General features: G+C 43.0%; 2 protein-coding genes across 2 annotated transcripts; one reads left to right on the forward strand and one right to left on the reverse strand.

Annotated features, from left to right (window-relative positions):
* Nucleotides 1-291: 291 nt before the first annotated feature.
* Nucleotides 292-6502, forward strand: OVOL2 (ovo like zinc finger 2). Its single transcript, XM_026846417.1, has 2 exons — nucleotides 292-501; nucleotides 4276-6502. Exons 1-2 carry the CDS (start codon nucleotides 387-389, stop codon nucleotides 4584-4586), a joined length of 426 nt encoding a protein of 141 aa, XP_026702218.1. The 5' UTR covers nucleotides 292-386; the 3' UTR covers nucleotides 4587-6502.
* A 2766-nt stretch (nucleotides 6503-9268) lies between these two features.
* MGME1 (mitochondrial genome maintenance exonuclease 1) lies at nucleotides 9269-17620 on the reverse strand. The gene is made up of 6 exons (XM_026846156.1): nucleotides 17552-17620; nucleotides 15986-16166; nucleotides 12931-13521; nucleotides 11556-11778; nucleotides 10975-11107; nucleotides 9269-9763 (listed from the first exon to the last, which is right to left on the reverse strand). The coding sequence occupies exons 3-6, from the start codon at nucleotides 13466-13468 to the stop codon at nucleotides 9629-9631; spliced, it is 1029 nt and encodes a 342-aa protein (XP_026701957.1). The 5' UTR covers nucleotides 13469-13521; nucleotides 15986-16166; nucleotides 17552-17620; the 3' UTR covers nucleotides 9269-9628.
* Between the last annotated feature and the right edge of the window lie 143 nt (nucleotides 17621-17763).

Here is a 17763-nt window from a genome sequence, read left to right on the forward strand (position 1 = left end):
GTGCTTATGGGTGTAGTTGGATGAGGGTCCCTGCCTCTGGAATCTATCACAGGCTTTGTTTTAAGCCCTGAAGCCAAGCTGGCCAGCGCTGCAGCAGTCCCAAACCCTGCGCATTAAGTCACCCGCTTGATTGCAAGGGAAGCGTGAAGGTTTCACCTGGTGGGGATCTCCTGAATGCTTTCACTTTTCATTTTGAATATACCCCAAGAATTTTTTAATGCCACAATAAGCCATCCCTCCTTATTCTGTTTCTTTTCTGTTAGTCTTTGTCATCTCGATGCCTACTCACCCAGTCCTCTTCCATTCCTCAGTTCACCACTGGCACCTGTACCGATGCTACGGTACATAGCTGCGAGCTGTGTGGCAAAGGCTTTCGCTTGCAGCGGATGCTCAACCGTCACATCAAGTGTCACAGCCAGGTGAAGAGACACTTGTGCACCTTCTGCGGAAAAGGCTTCAACGACACCTTTGATCTGAAAAGACATGTCCGGACCCACACTGGTGAGAGTGCGTTCCCCAGGGGCTTGTGGGTGGCTCTGGGTAGCGGGAGGTGGGGAAAGAGGTGAGATGGGATGAGGATGAGGCGAGGGTGAGGGTAACCTGGCAAGAGAATAACACAAAACCCCAGTAAACATTTGCAAAAGATAGTGGGCATGCAGCAGAGGAGAGGGAACGACGTGAGTGTGGATAGGTAAGAGTCCTGGGACTAACAAAATCTGAGGAGATCTGGTGAAATCCATGGGTATTAGTGTGGGTGCATGAGCTGCCATCCAGATCTGATGTAGACGCAACCGTGTGCTGCTATGCCCGGGTCAGCGAGGCTGGGATAACCCACTCGGGAAAACTCACCTCACCTCGCGTTATTGCGAGTCCAGCGGGTACCGGTGAGCAGAGGCAGGCGGTGGATGAGAATACTTTGCCCTCTAGCGACAATGAGCAGCAGTTTCTTGGTTTTTTGCTATTGCGAACTTGACTCCTTGGCTGTCCTGCGGGATGGGGTTATGGCTTGATTTGTCACCATCTGGAGAAACCAGAGTGTGGTTCATGCTGTGTCTACAGCTTCTTTAGGGAAACTAGGCAACACATCTGACTTCCGCGAACCCTGCGTGCTGCATCCCTGCCTGCTTCAGGCTACCAGCTCTTCCAATCCCCCTTCAGAGTCATTTCCCTCCCTCTTGACATCCAGCCATCCAGATCAGTTTGGCCTCTGGCCTTAACTATCTCTACTCGCTCACAGCATGGCTTGAAAATCAGCAGCAGTGGGCTGAAAATCTCCTGACTGGTTCCTGCTCTGGATTGAGAGGAGGTTACAAAGTTGCCTTTAACCTGGGCTAGTTCCCTCCTCCCCCGCTTGCCATCTACACCACCAAGGTGGTGTGATTTAAGACACCACCAAGGATGCTGTGATTTAAGACCATGGTGGCACTGGAAGGAAGAAAAATCATCCCTTTCCCTGCTCTGCTGGCTCTTGCTCCCAGATCACTCTCCTGGGCTGGAGGGACGCGCTTTCTGTGGCCACTCTGGGTCAGTTCCTGAGTCTGCCACAAGTAGCAGCGGTTGTGTTTCCCTCAAGCCCAGCTCACTGGTCACAGAAGTGCTTATCCTAACCTGGAGCAGGGAGGAGGCTGTCTTTTTGTTTCTCTTTTTCTTATTGGAAACGAAGGATTAAATCCATATCAACCCCATCCTCAGCAAGTGAGATGCTTTCTGGCAGGCCAAGCTGGCTTTGCTCAGGAAGCTTTGACTCTGCACTGTAGGGCACTCGGAAGATGCATCCACCACACCTCCTGGACACGTTCCAGCTTTCCAGATTTGTGGTTACCTATGGGGCCTGCTGATTATTTGGGCTTGCTCTGCAATGCCCCTTTTTTTGGCTTAGGCACCATTAACGAGGCAAACTGCTAGTGGTGTTGCAAGTAGGTTGGTAGGCAGGAGTTGTTTCTTAGCAGTAGAACTCATGAAAACAATGCCGCCTGTTTCGATGGGAAAACGTTGGCCAGAGCCAGTGTTTTGGGCTGTTTTGGTTTGTTTGCAAAGCTGTCATGTGGAAAGGAAAGCTGCTGGCTGTGAGCAGAGAGCTGCCGCTGGGGTAAGGCTGAAGCGCAGAGCTGGTGCTCCTGAAAGAAGTGATTTTTCAACCTGTCCCCTCATCCTTTTGAGATTCAGAAACAAAATCCAAGAGGGTCACTGTTCAGAAGCTAAAAATGTATATATAGGCTGTGGCAGGTAGGGTTGAACTCGCTGTGCAGGTGCAGAGCCAATTTTTCAAAACTCTGGAAAGGAAGGAGGATCTTTGTATTGGCCAGGAGTGAAAACCCACTGTCCTAGATACATGAATCTCAGGGTTAGATTGTCCCCAGCTTTACCAGAAGAAATCCGTCATCACTACTTTTCCTCTCCAGCCAGGATGAACACTCATATTTGTTGTGTTTGCCTGGTGCCTTGGGTCACAGGAGGGAATGAAGGCTGCCTGCAGCCACGGCGCCAATAATGTATTGGCATGGACCTCCTCCAGGCTGAAATATGGCATCTCTGAAAGCGGTGGCCTTTTTTTTTTTTGTCAAAGTTGATTGCTGTTCAGGAAAGCTGGACTGTATTTGAATGTTAAAGAGAAGGCAAACAAGCTGGAAGTGGTAGTCTGTGAGCTTTATTTTGTAGCTATGGGTGCTCATCTACATGTGCTTTACTGAATGTCAGCATTCCAGTGGAAACTGTCGTGGCAGTGTTTGTAACCGGACCGTGCAACAGTAGGGGAGTGTCAGAGAGAGTGAAAGCCGAACGTCCCAGCCTAGCTTCATGGTATAAGCAGACTTAAACATTAAAAAATAACTAATATACACAGTAAAATAAAATTTTTAAATGATTCCTAAGTAATGAAGAGGTTCCCGAAGCTCTGATGGCTATGCCATCCCGGCACTACCACTCTTGTGCTTGTATTCATGCCTGTGGAGCACTTTTGGCAGCAGGAACCCAGGAAAATGAAGGTTTGAATTGCCTTCAGATGAGCATGAAACTGCACCCAAAATTACTGTTTGTAAAAGATACATTTTTGTGTGTGAATACTAGTGAAGATCTGGAGTTTCTCTCCACTTGCAATTTAATGCATCTGAAGCAGTCTCACAGCAGTAGGCATTGGGAAACTTTAGTCTTGCTTGTTTAAGCTGGTGCACTGAGATAACTTCCTTTACAAGAGTCGCAATACTTACTACAGTTTGGATTTCTGGTAGAAAGATCAGTGACAGAGTGGTAGATTCAACACAGTGTGAAAGTTACACCTGTCTGCATGGACCATGTATGCTCTGCCATTTTTTGCCTGGCTCACCATAAGTCTGATCTTCCACACACTGGCATTTCACCTTTTGGGAAAAGAGAGGGGTTTAGGTAACTTCTGGCATCAGTTTTAAGGCTGGTCTTTGCTTGGAAACTTACTGAGGTAGCCTAGTAAGTAAAATCACAACTGGCTTAGGTTTTTTCAAGTGTCCCTAAACCCTCAGCTATTTGTCATTCAAGTACTGGGGGTTGTTAAATCAGTGTCGATTGGTGTTAAAATAGATACTCTTTACTGCTCAGCATTTTTGTAGTGTTGGTTGTCTGTACTGAATGAAACTGCTCAGGTGTTCAGATCACAAGCCAGCCCCTTCTCCCTCTTCTGGAGTCACGCATACATATTTCTTTCGTCTTAATGCATTACTCTTCTAGAATTTGATCTTGTAATCTCAATCATCAAATCTATATTCTACATAAATGATCTCACTCCTTTGAAGTACTGTGATCGCTGTATGTTCATGTTGGGCTGCTGCTCACTGAAGCCTCATTAAGCTTTGTTCGCTAAAAGATAAAAATTAACATCTCACTGAGATACAAGATTTCATTTGTTCTGAACGCCAAAATGAAAGGATAGCTGAAACCAATAGTTTTACCTAATCACAGGACTTCAGAAAGTCAGAGGTCTAAGGGAGTAAGTTTTGTGAGAGTTGATAATGGCTGCTTCTTTAGGAGCAAAGTGCCCATGGGCACCTGTTATCCTCAGCATCTGCCTACATCATCTCAAAATGTTTCTAGGTTTTCTATGTCTAAATATATCAATCCATGCCTAAAAATTTTAGCCTGAGAGTAAGATGTTTTATTTAGCCAGACAGTTCCTCGGGCTAGTAGCTCCCTGCTGCAGATATTGGCTCAACAGCTGATATGCCAGAGCCTTGCTCTTAGTCAGTTCCTTAGTCAGCTGTAAGAAACATAAATCACAATGGTAATCACTATCTTCTAACGTTGCAGGAATTCGTCCATACAAATGTGAGGTTTGCAACAAAGCCTTCACCCAGCGCTGTTCCCTGGAGTCCCACCTTAAGAAGATTCACGGCGTGCAGCAGCAATACGCCTACAAACAGAGGCGAGATAAACTTTACGTGTGCGAAGACTGTGGCTACACAGGCCCCACGCAGGAGGACCTGTATCTGCACGTTAGTAACGTTCACCCCGGAAGCGCTTTCCTGAAAAAAACCTCAAAAAAACTTGCAGCAGTTTTGCAAAACAAACTGAGCCCTGTCCTGCAGAGGAACTCCAAAGATGACGACAAAGATGAGTAACGTGGTGGATTACAGTGGTCTAAAGGAATGAAGTTTACATGTAGGACGATATATATATTATTTTTTTAAAAACAATTTTGAAAGAAATCCATGAAATGAAAGGGACACTTTTGTTATTGGGACTCTCTTGATGTTGGTAGAACCTCGACTTGAAAGAAATATTCCCATATACAATGCAAACATCAGACTATTTTTAATTTTTTTTTTAAGCTGGCCAAAAAAAATTGAAAGCTTGGAAGAGGCTGTCACCTCTTGGATGGAATATTTACTGAATTCATATTCTGGCAACCTGTTTTCTGTTTCAGCTCTACCACACGTCCGAGTGGCCACTGACAAATAAATTCATCTTTCCCCAACATATTTTGTAAAGACATTAACTATTACCTCCTGTACAAATTACTTTTGAGAGGTTTGGGTGAAAAGGGCCATGTAAGAGCAACTACTAGTACATTGTTCTATGCAAAATTAATTAAAATGGTCTTAAGAGCAGGAGTACACTGTATCAGTAAATTAAGTTAGAATGTGCAAATAACCTTAACTCTGCCCCCGGTGCAGTACGCTAACAATTTATGGAAGCGTGGTCCAAGGTGAGCTGAAACTTTTTTTTTAAAGGATGCAGAACTTTTTCCTCCCAAAATTTCTGTACTAGTAAATGGCATTATTCCAGGGCAGATTTACGGTTGTGGTTTAGGTACTTTAAGCTGTGAACTTCTATCATGTTTAGATTTAAGTGTAACCTTAACTCTGATGTTCCTGGACTTGTCACACTCATTTTGAGGATTATTACCACATCCTTTTAACATACATCAACATCAACCCAGAAATCCAAAGAAAACACTTGAATGACTTGAAGATATGTATTTTCTGTCATGTTGAAATGCAATTTTGTGTGTATTTTATGGTGCGTATGTGTGTGCGTGTGCATTTGGGATTTTTTTTCCTTTTGATGATCAAGTGCCTGGTCACTAATACAACAGAGCAGTGCAATGCAGTGCAAAGGGAGATCAGATTTGCCTGTCTCTGCCTCCTGAGGTCAGTGCCAAACTGTGGACATGAGTCTGGCTGCTCATCTGTCACCACTGTTGGTTTAGAAGGCTCCAAGTGAGAGCAATACTGCACAGGCAGGGGGTGGTGATGATGATGAGGGACTGGTGGTACTTATCTGTGCTTTTGGCCTTACCCTAGAGTCCTGCTCCAGCTCCTGTTGACCCAGAACCACTAAGAGGGTAGCCTATAGGGACGACTGCATGTCAACTTAGGGATTTCAGAAAAAGGAGAGAGGGATGCCCATGTAACTCATGTTGCTGAAGCAGCCTGATACTAAAGCTCTTGAGAAGCTGCTGCAGCCTTTACTGGGCACTTGGGTGTCTGTATTAGAAGTGACAGGGTGTGGTGGTAACTTCCTCAGAACCACAAGGTACTCTGGTCCAAGCACGTGTGTCTCTTGACTTCATGGACACAGCTGCTAAGCAGGTTTTACATCAATTTAAATGCATAAAGATTAATGGATTTCTTTTGTAAATTTCAATAATTCATTCTGTGCTCAAAATGAAGCTGTACATTTGGGGAGTATATGCTATATTCTATATACATTGAAACAACAGCTGAAAAGTAACTCACCAAAAATACAGTCACAGCCAGGACCCTCGTAGTCATTATTATGATAGATTCTGAGCATCTCTGCAAGAATTGTAAAAATCCTTTCAATTTGCCTCAGTTTTGTACAGGAATCTGCTTTGGGTTTTGTGGGGAAAAGCTTCTAGGGGTTTTAAAGCATTTCTAATGATATTAATACTTTATTCAGCACAACTGTCAAAGCTCTGGACCTTGAAAACGAGGATAATAAAGTGATGCTACTGTGTAAAGAACAAACATCGTCCTATGTAACGGGAAAGTTTGCAGAATACTTTAATAAATGGGAAGTCCATGAAGAAAAAGCATCTGCGGTAAATGAGAAGATTCTTATTTTGCAAAAAGAGCTAAAGCTTATGCACAGATTCCCAGTTCTTCTGAAATGATGCCCTTATACCTGAACAGTATAAATGGAAGGCTGCTCCCTCTGAGCAAAGCTTGCGTGCTTGCAAATACAATGACAAAACTGCCTGGCTAAGACAAGTGCTAACAGCTGGTTCAGCCAGTTGTGCTGCTGCTGCTCCTCTGTAACCCGCTCAGTGAGATCATGGTCATGCAACTTACTATTGAGTTCAGCTCCTAGGTGGGAGTGCTCAGTAATCCCATCCCAGCAAAGCGACTAGTGTTCACCTAACTGCAAAGGATCTGTGCGCTTGGCTCTGCCAAAACCTCAGCCCCTGCGCTGGAGCTGTGGAGGTTTGACTGAGACCCTCCCCATCTTGCTGGAGACACGGTTCATGTGTACGTGTGTGTGTGTGTGTGCGTGCACATGTGTGTGCACACCTGTGGGGTTTTTTTCCCTCCTGTAGCACTGTTGCTTTCCCTCCAATACTGCTGCCAAAGCATGTCCCTGCCAAAAGAACTACAGCCACATTGAGGTGGCCATCTATGTGACCTCAGCCAAAGAAAGCATTCACACCACCAGAGAAAAGCAGCAGGTAACTACACAGAAGAAAAAACACTCTGGACGGAGAGCAAAACTCTGACAAGCTGGACATTGTAGCTGGAGTAACTGCCCTGATTGTCTGGCTGGTTCTTCTGCAGAGGACAGACACTGCCTGTAGCAGATGCCTTGGGCATATCAATTTAACAGTCTGGCAAGTTACTTTAAACTGGTCACAAAGTGGGTTGGAGTTTGCATGACACTGGCGACAGCCATCTGTCAGTTCTGTTACAAGACAAAACTGGCACTAGCTTGTGCCTCTACAGAAATGTTCCAGAGCTCACACAGGGATGCCTGAGGCAGCCAGACTTTCAGAAGTGCTAAATGCAAGTAACTTCCACCACTACTGTCTTTGAAGGCTGTCTGCCTTCTCCTGGCTTTCTGATGGTACAGATTCATCGGAGACTTAAAGATAGGTTTACAAACTGGTGTTGCCGGTGAAGCTGGCAGCCTTCCTCAGACACAAGGCTTTTGTTAAAACAAATGGATGCAAGTGAAGCCAACAGGTGCTTGCACTGCCCAGACTCCAGACTTGGCCTTATTTCCTAGGACACAGGATGAGGCTGAAATCTTACACAGTTCAGAGACATCTAATGGCTGTATGATGCACTGCTGAAGGCAGCAATTCCACCAAACACTGCCCAACTGTTACACACTCTTGATTTGTCCCAATCAACACAGGGAATTCAGCAGTTTTATCACCTCCTGCTTCTGCCCAGGTCATCCTACCCCTTGCTTTTGCCCACCCTCTTTGTATTCACGGAGCTATCTTTCACAGAAAATTGACCATGTTCAGTGACACTGAACCTACTCACTAAAATTCTGTGATGTGGGAAGATACTTGTAAAACAGGTAGAACTTCTGAGTGCTCACACAGCAGCGTCGTGGTTAGTCATCTCTGAACCCAGCTCCTCAGTCTCCATGGTTTGTCTTTTTAGATAGAAATCTAATTAAGCACAGAGTAATCATAACATCACCAGACCAGGTTTGAATAAGCAAGTACCACTATAACGAGTTTCATTCCACCAGTTTCCACAGTTCAGTACTCTGGAGAAGCACATTAAACACTACAAAGGTTTAAGCTTCTTCAGCAGCCAGGCTGCCCATTGGTTTTTCTGGGTATGGTTTTGGCTGATTGTCTTGAAGCTTATGGGTTGGTTGTATTTTTATTTGTAATCTGCAGTGGTATTATGAAAACTCAATACATATAATTCAGAGAAAACAAAGAGAATGAGGAAAAAAGCTTTTCATGTGTGCAACACACGAAGCAATACTGCCTGATATCAAGGCTTATTCTGTGTCTTACAGACTTGATTTTACAGAACAAGCTTCAAAAGTAACTTCTGGTTTAGAATATTTATTCACAGACTTATTTGGAAAAAAAAACCAAACCCCAAACCAAAACCCAAACCAAAAAACCTCAACCCCCTCCAAACCAATCAGCAGATCTTAATTCCTTAGAAGGCCCAGTGTCAAAGTCACGAGCCTGTTTTTATAAAGAAACTTATTTGCCCTGGCAAACACTATAACCTGACACTGGAGACCATTCCACATGGGCAGGCTCCTTGTCAGCTCAGTGCCACAGCGAAGTCAGGAGAGCTCAAGACAGCTGCAGGCTTGGCCTGCACAGCCTCACAGCCTAAGGTACAAAGCCCATTTACGCTCTCACAGTTCTTTCATGCAGGCCGGGCCGCACAGCCTGTTAAGAAGCCTGAAGGAGGAGCCACTAGCAGACAAACTCCCTACTTATCAGAACACTTGCTGGAAATTTCTAAGTGTATTGGTTACAATTCTGCTCCTCTTTTTCTAAGCCACTTCTGTTAAACGATCACTTTGCCTTAGTACTTTAAATAAGTGCTTATGAGAACTTTGGTTATAATCCGTAGCGCAGTTTTTCCAGTTGTTGCTGTAAGAAAAACCACAAATAGTAACAAGCCTGCTAATAGATACCTTCGAGATGAGCAAGAACTAAGCTGACTGAAACCTAGTCTATTATATTAATTTGTTTATCATTTGCATTTCTCTCAGCTCAGACAATGCAGATGTTTTTTTGCTTTAGTTCACCAACTTCATTTTCAAAGCCTCAGTTCTGCAGTTGTTTTTTTTCCTCAAAAATAACAAGACAAGGATGATTTGATTGAACTGTTTTACTTGATAACAGAAACTTTCTTATCAACCTCAAGTTGTATAAACTGTGTGGGGAAAAACAGAGATTAATTAAGCTAACTTTGTCCTGCCCGGTCCACTTCAGTCACCTACAACATAAGCAAATATACGTTCCACATTCCAAATTTTTGGGGGGGAACACACACACACCACACCACCCCCCCCTAAGGAAAAGCCTGATACGAAGAAATTAGCCAAAAGTTACTCATAAAAGAATATGTATTAAAATGGCAGATTTAAACAAGGATTCTTGCTTTGGCTCTGTGCTCAGGCCACTTGCCTCTGCAAAGCTTAGTTTGGGTCAGTTTCTGTCCATGTACTCTTCAAGGCGCAAAAGCCACTTATTCCAGTACCGTGAGCACAGATCAGGGTCCATGAAATGCGGATGCGCAGGGGAGCCATCCTTATAGGCAACCACAATGAGTCCACAACTAACCTACAGTTAAAAACAGAAGGCTGTCAGAAATTCAATGTTAATATGCAACTACAATCATCAAGTCTAAAAACTAAACCTCACTGCAAAATGTTAACATATAAGTACTTTAAATAAGAAATGGGAAACAAAAGAGAGAAATAATTCACCATAAAATACTTGGACACAAACATTCAAATGCTCCAAAGTCAGTCCAAAGCTCTGACTGACTTCAGTGAAAACCAGAGGACTCAAACTCTTGAGTTTTCAGTCTTCAGGTCTTACTGAAACCTTGCAGATGCTACTAGAATTCCCAGTGACTGATGAGCTTTTGCCTGGGGTCATATAACCAGACCAATGCCATTCTCCAGCATCAGTCTGAGTGGAAATGATTACTTAGGTATGTTCTGACATCCTTCATTCTTGACAAACACCTAATCCAGATCCCAAACCACCACTGACATGAAGAGAAAGTGGCTGGGGGACAGGCAGCTAATAGCAGAATTCTAGAATTACTGTCTATATTTCACTCTGCAGTGCTTGTGTTTACTGACCTCTGTGGTATTCCAGAAAGTCCTTTGCACAACCTATGAACTACCCTGCTCTCTTCTGCTTTACATTTTCCTCCTTCAATGCTTTGTATTGAAATAACAATCCTTCGGGCCAATAAGGCCTGGCTAGAATTGTGTTTGGAGTCTTTAAAAACATTATTTCACTGATTAAGTGATTGACAACACACCACCGCTCTGCTCTGAGGAAACACTATACAGCTTCCAAATGCTCCAAGGAAATCACCTAGTCCCTCATTTGCTAATGGGATATAGCAACACTTGATGTGCGCAGTGCCTTTCCAGCCCCTTTCCCTGTTTGCAGGCTCTTTCGCTTTACTTTTCTCTTCCCTCTTCCTACTCTTGACACAAGCAAAATCCACACACAACAAAGCACTGGGGGTTGCCCTGATGCCAAGTCACTGTGAGTTCATCTGACCTCCTAAGACACTGAGCAGTTCCTGGAAATCAATGAAATTTTATTGCTGACAGGCAAAGGTACCAGATTAGCAATAATGGAGTTATTTCACAGTATGTCAGGTTAACCTCGTCTAAGACTGGGCTGCTTTGTTAGAAATCCTACCAACAATTCCATGATGGATAGCAGGTGCTAAAGGCAGTAGGAGGGGAAAAATGAAAATAACGTGGGCGCTGCTGCTTGTCTAGGCAGGTAGTGGGCCTACTGACCTGGAAGTCATAATTGGCATCATGATTTATAGCTCCAATATATGCTGCAACCTGTAATGGGTTGTCAAATGTACTCTTCAGAGTTGGCTTTGGTTTCTCTGAAGTTTTCCAGTCAATCACACACAACTGGCCTCTGCATAAGAGAACAAGATAGGACAACGCTTTAAACTTAAGTTTAGTCATAAATAAGAAATAAGGGATGAGACAGCAACGAAAGTCATATGATTCTCAGCCTGTTTCACCCTGATGTCATGTTGCTCATTATTATGTCTAAGCAAGTCTTATCCACACGGGTAGTTCAGATCTCAAAAATCAAGACTTACTAATACTTGCCGCAGTTCCTGGCAACTGCTGGGTATCACTTAACCCTGCCCTGCCCATACCCAGTAAGGGTCCTCATGCTCCAGTAACAAACTTGCCACATAAAACAACAGCACTTCTGTCATCAGGTTCATCCATTTTGCCACTCAAACAGACCTGTCCAGCTTCCTCCCAACAACTCACATGCCTGCTCCAGCCTGGGACACAGCCTCCCACACCACACCGGCATTACCGAGTTTCTTAGAGAACCAGTACCTCACCGATACTTAGCCACGCAGTCTACCAAGCCCAGATACTGGAGAGTCTCATGCTGAACTGCACTTTCCAGAGCTTGCACTTCACTGACATCTTCTAAGACATGTTGCACACTTGATAAGTAGCCGGAAATAGCAACATCTTCTCTCTGCTCCTTAGCTGCCATCTCTTCAGGCAGGAATATAGATTCCAGAGCTGCATGGAAGAGCTCTCCTTGGAGAAAAAGGTCTAAGAAAAATGTGAAAACCATCACAGTTTTTATACTACCTATAATACCTGATGGATTTGAATTCTAGGTATTACACAACACAGCTCTTAAACCAGTCCTGTTTTTTGTACTGAAAGCTTGGGGATGTGGGGAGAAGGGGATGAGACAAAAAAATAAACTGCCAACAGTGAAATTAGTATTTCTTATATTAATGCTTACTTGACTTTTTTGATCTCACTAATTACTCAAAACCAAAACGATTTAAAATTTATTTATTCAAAGGTATTTGTGGCTTTCTGTGAATTAAAAATATTATTCTAGGCTGCTTTTGCTTATTCGGCTGTATTGGTTCATTTTAATGGAACTAATATCCTGAAATGGGTGGGCACATTTCTAAGAGTAAGAGCTTATCTCAGAAATGATTCCAGGAAAGATAAAATTTATGTAATTGTGTAAGGTTTGTTAGGCCACCTTATTACTGAAGTGCTTAGTAAACCCAAAAGCATAATGATAAATGGTTTTAAAAAGCATAACAATTCATGTAAGGAGCGCTTGGCTCTTTATCAACCTTGCTACAAGAGGCTACTTACTATCCCCCAGGCCTTCCCAGATCCCCTTCAGTCCTACAGCTTGGAGGAAGTCTCCTTTGTAGGTCTTATAAAAAGAAAACCTCTAAATCCATGGCAATTTTATAGAAGATGCATATTGGATAAACCAGTTACTGAAGAACTTCAACATGAACAGCAAGACACATAGGTTTTTAAACACTGAAGATGATACAATTTCAGACTGGTTATTTCCATCTCATGACAAAGTAGCTTTGTATCTGCAAACAGGCTCAACAACATCAGCTAGAAAATATCTGTTTGTAAACAGACATGAGCAAACAGAGAAATAAAGGAGAGGTAGATGGGACAGAACATATATCTACAGTCCAATTCTTATTTCCCTACACATTTCTGAATACATTTCAGTGGTCTAGAACAAAGATCAGAGCTTAGATTCATCGATAACAGGTGTGCTCATAATATGCTCTTGCCCCTTGAAATGGAAACAATGGATTTCCAAAACAGTTGACTTGCAGGGCCAGAAACTGCAGCTATGCTAGCACATCCCAACCACCTATCCAGACTACTGCTTCTACTTTGCAATCACACTGTGGTTAGACTTACTTTTAGTATACTCTTCAAAACCATCGTTTCCAAGTTCCATTATCATTTTCTGCTTCCATCTTTCTAGATAAAATGCTTGCTGTGGAGAAAGAGTCTGTTGAAGAATACGGGTAACACTGGGCATTTTATTTTTTTGTAAAGCAATTTTCCTGGGGACATCTGAATCACTGTTGAGAAGGGGAATTCTCTTGTTGGGGTTTATTAAAGGAACCGAGTTCTTGGGAGTTTTTGTTTCAGCTTTAATTGGAGGTCCGTGTTTACTTGGTGGCCCATATAACAAATTGTCTTCTTCAAATATTGTCTCTGGTGTTTGGGCGCTGGTTTTGTAAGATGTAACAGAGTAGACCAAGTTCTTGTATTTTTCTTGGTCAACTTGCTCATAACTGTTCACTTTTTTCTTTTTACTATAGAGACAGGCAGAGGTAGCTAAACACATACATGGGAATTGCTTTTGGCAAAAAGGTACTTGAAAAAGCATTTCCAGTTTCCTTGGTTTCCTGGTGAGTAGCTGTAGGAATTTCATTCTGACAAGAAGCATTTGCGAGCAGCTAAAGTTTTCTTTCTTCCGTTAGGAACAGTCTGTAGGTTTCTCTGTGGAAAAAGAAATTTGTGATTTCTAGAGTCATAAAACTCTATCATCAACCTATTTTTGCCTTTTGCCAAATAAAGAACTGCTATGCTCATATGTGTCTTCATACATTTTAGGCCACCAAAACTCCTTTAGATAAATACTACAATAAAAGAAAGAACCAATAAGCATCGAAAAGAGGAAATGATCCTGAAAGGAACTGGTGCAGATCTGCAAAATTTGAAACAGGGCAAAGGCATAAAGATGTTACAAGTAGCAAAAGCTGCAGCAGAGAACTCTCTTACAGGAACAGTATCAGAACTGTCATGACAGTAGACAAAAAACTGATCTGCAACAACCACTCACCCAAAAGAAGGAGGGGGAAATAAAAAAATAGGCTGTGCAGAAGAGAATGAAGCAAATACATTGTTGTGAGGTATTAAAACCATGCAAGTTCATAGCAGAGGCCCAACTTAAGAGGATTGTGAGGACAAAGTACCTTTTGGAGAATAAAAACATGGTTTTCTTTCCTATACCTAGAAAGGAGACAACAGGAGCATATGCATTGTGAAACTGGGAGACCTGAGACTGGGAAAGCCAAAGAGAAACAAGATGTACTGCAAATATCTTCAGATTCAAATAAATTTTTCAAAGATCAGAGTAAAATATAAAAGTATTTTTCTAAACTGAGTTTCAAACATAGTTGTGTTCAAAGACACTTAGGAAATGCTAAGTCCTAGGAAAGTTTATGCACTTGGATAAGATGTAGACACTTCAATAGTGGCATTTAAGTCCACACTAAATACTTGCAGAATTGAGGCCCTATTCTCCTAGGGAAAGTTATCTGCTTACCATTACAAAGTTCCCTTCCATCCACTGCAAACAAAGAATACAGTCAACACGTTGCCAACTAAAATCAGCATTTTGTTCCGGACAATACTTTAACTTTTTTCTTTCCCCAGAGATCTTATGCAGCATTTCATACACTACTCAAGCTGTAGGCATCACAGAAAACAAAAATGTAGTGGGAGGAGTTATTTGGTATGGACAGATCCTGCACTTACGCAGAACTGCAGTGACACCAACGTGTGGGTGCAGGCATTTATCACACAGAACATCTTGCAAAAATGGGGCTGTATTCGCTGCAGCTGATTAGACCAAGGCATCTTGTAATGAGAGGCTGAGACCTTAGATTAGGGTTCCATAAATACGGTTTCTCATCTGTGAAGGACAAAACCATCCAGCTGTAGAAGTTTAATCAGGAGTAGACAGATACACTGCTTTTTTCTTTACTGGGTTTACATTTTCACGCTGAGTTTGTATGGTTTGGGCAAATAACTGTTCTGTAACCTGATGGCATGTAACCAGACACAAAATTAAAAAATAAAAATGTTTCAATTTTTCGGTCCTCCTTGGGTTTTCAGTCAGTAAATTTTATATGTCTTCACTATTACTACCAATTGTTCCAATAAATTTTTAAAAAGTTCCCCATGTTTTGTCATTTGACTATCATAAAGCAGCTCACTTCTGCAAAGCTGCTATGTCAGGATTTACAGCTACTCATTCTTCTCAGAAGACCATCACATTTTTTAATAGGCTTTTCGGTGTTGGAATGGGATCATTACCCGACAGAATCTGCCCCTTGCTGAAAAAGTAATGAACAATATTAGCACATTACAACAGGTGTCAGTTTGCTGCAGGAGGTAACAAAAAACAGTAGAAGCAGCAAATGGATACATAAAGGGTAGGCTTTAATACTGTAAGCAAATTGCTTCACCATAATTTTTCATCACAAAAAGCAATGCAGAAAAATTAATTTATCCTCTCTTGGGATTCCTCTCTAAATAGAGCTGCTGAAGCTGTGATTTAAAATAAAACAGAAAAAAAAAATACTCTTATTCCAGTGTAACAGTATTCAAGCTTGTAATTTCTCAGACTAGGTTTGATGAACATTAATACGCTCACCCAAGTGTATTAATCAGAATAAATGCTGAGTCAATGACTGTGTATTTGTTACAATAGCCAGAGCACAAAAGAAGTAGTTTATTCTGGCTTTGTGCCAGCTGCAGGAAGCAAGACAATACCTGATTCAGCATAAAGTTCACTTGTGCTAAGCTGCCCCCTCAGTATTTTTTAAGTAATGATTTTATACCCGATCAGTGTTTTGAATCATGGAGCTATTAAAATATGCAATATTACAAGACTTAGAGCTAATTTACTGTAACACTGATGCAGTGTTTTGGTAACGTCTAGTATGAATTTTAAATTAAAAGCCTATATTGTTCTGGAGTAGTATCTGTGGAAATGTTCGCACGTTCTAGGAACTGAACTACAAGGAAAGGGAGAATTTGTCAGCTACTGTGCTGTACTACAAAAGGAAAGAGGTTCTAGGATTGCTAAGAAATAAAGCAAGCCTGTATCTAGCAGAATAAAAAAATCATGTGTTTCTCAATAAATCACGGTGGCATTTCTGTGCAAATAACTTACAAGAAAGAAATGGAGTTGGTGTAGTCTGGATCTACTGTTGTACATAAAGAACAAAATTTAATTGATATTTCTCTCTGGGGAAGTGTTTCCCTTCTCTCTGAAATGGTTTGTGTTCGAAGACTGGTAGAATTGCTTCAAGTGTTGCATGATGAGCCACACTGGAGTACTGAACACAAATAACCTGGGGAAAAACAAAGAAATAAAAAAGGAGGAATTCTCTTAGGTTTCCCAAGCTAGCTGACTTTGCAGCTCCAACAACTGCACTAACACAACTGAGGAAGTTTTTTCAGGATAGGAATGAACTGGCTAAGTGAGGGAAACAAAAAGGGTTACTTAAGAAAATGTTTACATCCATAAAAATCTTCCTCCAACTATGGTTTCAGAGAACAAACAATATAGCTTTTTCTCCACAGTTATCTATCAAGCAAACAAAAGCACTAGTTTACTTCAGAAATAACAGGAAGGAGCACTACTGAACATAGTTACACATCTGTTGCCACGTGTCCCTAATATGAGAGCAAATCCACTGATAAAGGTATAATTTTAAGTTAGCATCACGGCTTTTTCTCTGGGAAGAATTACTGTTTGATGTAGAAAGGCAATAGTAACGTATAATCTTGGTCAGAATGATCCCTTTATTTTTTTTTTTATTGCTTACAGCTTAATAAGTCATGGCTTTGACAGCTATGCCACTTTTAGGACTTTGCACACTTGCCCCCAACCTCTCTTCCTTGGTTCCTTGCACTTTGTAAGCTAAATCATCGAACCCATTCAGGTTTAAATACACCTCCTTCTTTTGGGAAATAAACAACATGGGGAGATAAAGCAAATTTAAATTTAGCAACCCAATTTAAAGCACAAGCCCACGGTGCTACACTGGACCAAAGGGACAACAAGCTTCAGCAGTGGGAAGGCAATTAGTAGGAAATACGGTTGTAACAGAAAGTCAGCGTTTTTGGCAAAGCAATCTGTGACAGAGCTGGCCTAATACTGGTGACCAGCAAGTGACCTCTGGCAGAAAAACCTCTCTGCATAGACACCAGGTGCCTGAAAATCACAGAGAGCACTGGATAGCCTACAGCCGTGCAGGACTTCCCTCTCGCTCCCTCAGGGATAAGTCGTTCTGGACAAGAAGCCCCGCTGGATGCCAACCTGCCCCACTGCCTCAGCGGGCATGCCCACCCAGCCAGCCCCAGCAGCCCCGCCATGAGGCCTGCTCGGTTACAGACCCGGCGGTGGGGCCCGCCTTTGCCAGGAGCGCGATTAGGGTGCAGGGGTAGGCCACGGGAGGAGATGGTCGCAGGCCCAGCAGCCGGGGCAGACTGCTGCTCTCCCTCAGCTAATCCAGGCCTGGTGGAGAGGTCGGCGTTGAGGGAGCGCCCTTCCGCTTCACCATCACCACCAGTGGCGGCTGGACGGCCCCAGTCCGTCTATCCCCTCCCCACACTACAGGTACCCACCGAGGCTACTGCCGCCTCCGCCACACCAGCTTCAGCTTCAGCTTCAGCCCCAGTCCCACTCACACGAACAGCAGCCCCGGAGAGGGAAACCCAGAACGACCATTACCTCCGCGCCGCTCTTCCCGCCGCCGCCGCCACCACCTGTGCGCAGGCGCACTCCGGCGCTGCCACGGCGTTCGCCCCACCGCCTCCCGGGATTTGTGGTCCTCTCCAGCCGCCAGCCCCGGCCCCTTCCCGCCCTGCGCCTCGGGACAGCTCGGCGCTGGGGCCTCAGAGAGTGTGTGGTGATGCGTCTTTCGCTTTTTTTTTTTTTTTTTT

Source organism: Athene cunicularia (assembly GCF_003259725.1).
Source record: "Athene cunicularia isolate RWA chromosome 3 unlocalized genomic scaffold, athCun1 chr3_part1, whole genome shotgun sequence".
In the NCBI taxonomy this organism is placed as follows: domain Eukaryota; kingdom Metazoa; phylum Chordata; class Aves; order Strigiformes; family Strigidae; genus Athene; species Athene cunicularia.

Bases quoted from the DNA above. Each gene is read 5' to 3' on its own strand.
- MGME1 (XM_026846156.1), bottom strand. From the start codon at position 13,468: ATGCTTCTTGTCAGAATGAAATTCCTACAGCTACTCACCAGGAAACCA. The intron at 11,108-11,555 runs GTGAGGTACTGG...TCTCTTATGCAG, and splicing joins GACTGCGTGGCTAAGTATCG to AGGCCAGTTGTGTGTGATTG. The intron at 9,764-10,974 runs GTCAGTAGGCCC...TTTTAACTGTAG, and splicing joins ATGCCAATTATGACTTCCAG to GTTAGTTGTGGACTCATTGT.
- OVOL2 (XM_026846417.1), top strand. From the start codon at position 387: ATGCTCAACCGTCACATCAAGTGTCACAGCCAGGTGAAGAGACACTTG. The intron at 502-4,275 runs GTGAGAGTGCGT...CTAACGTTGCAG, and splicing joins ACATGTCCGGACCCACACTG to GAATTCGTCCATACAAATGT.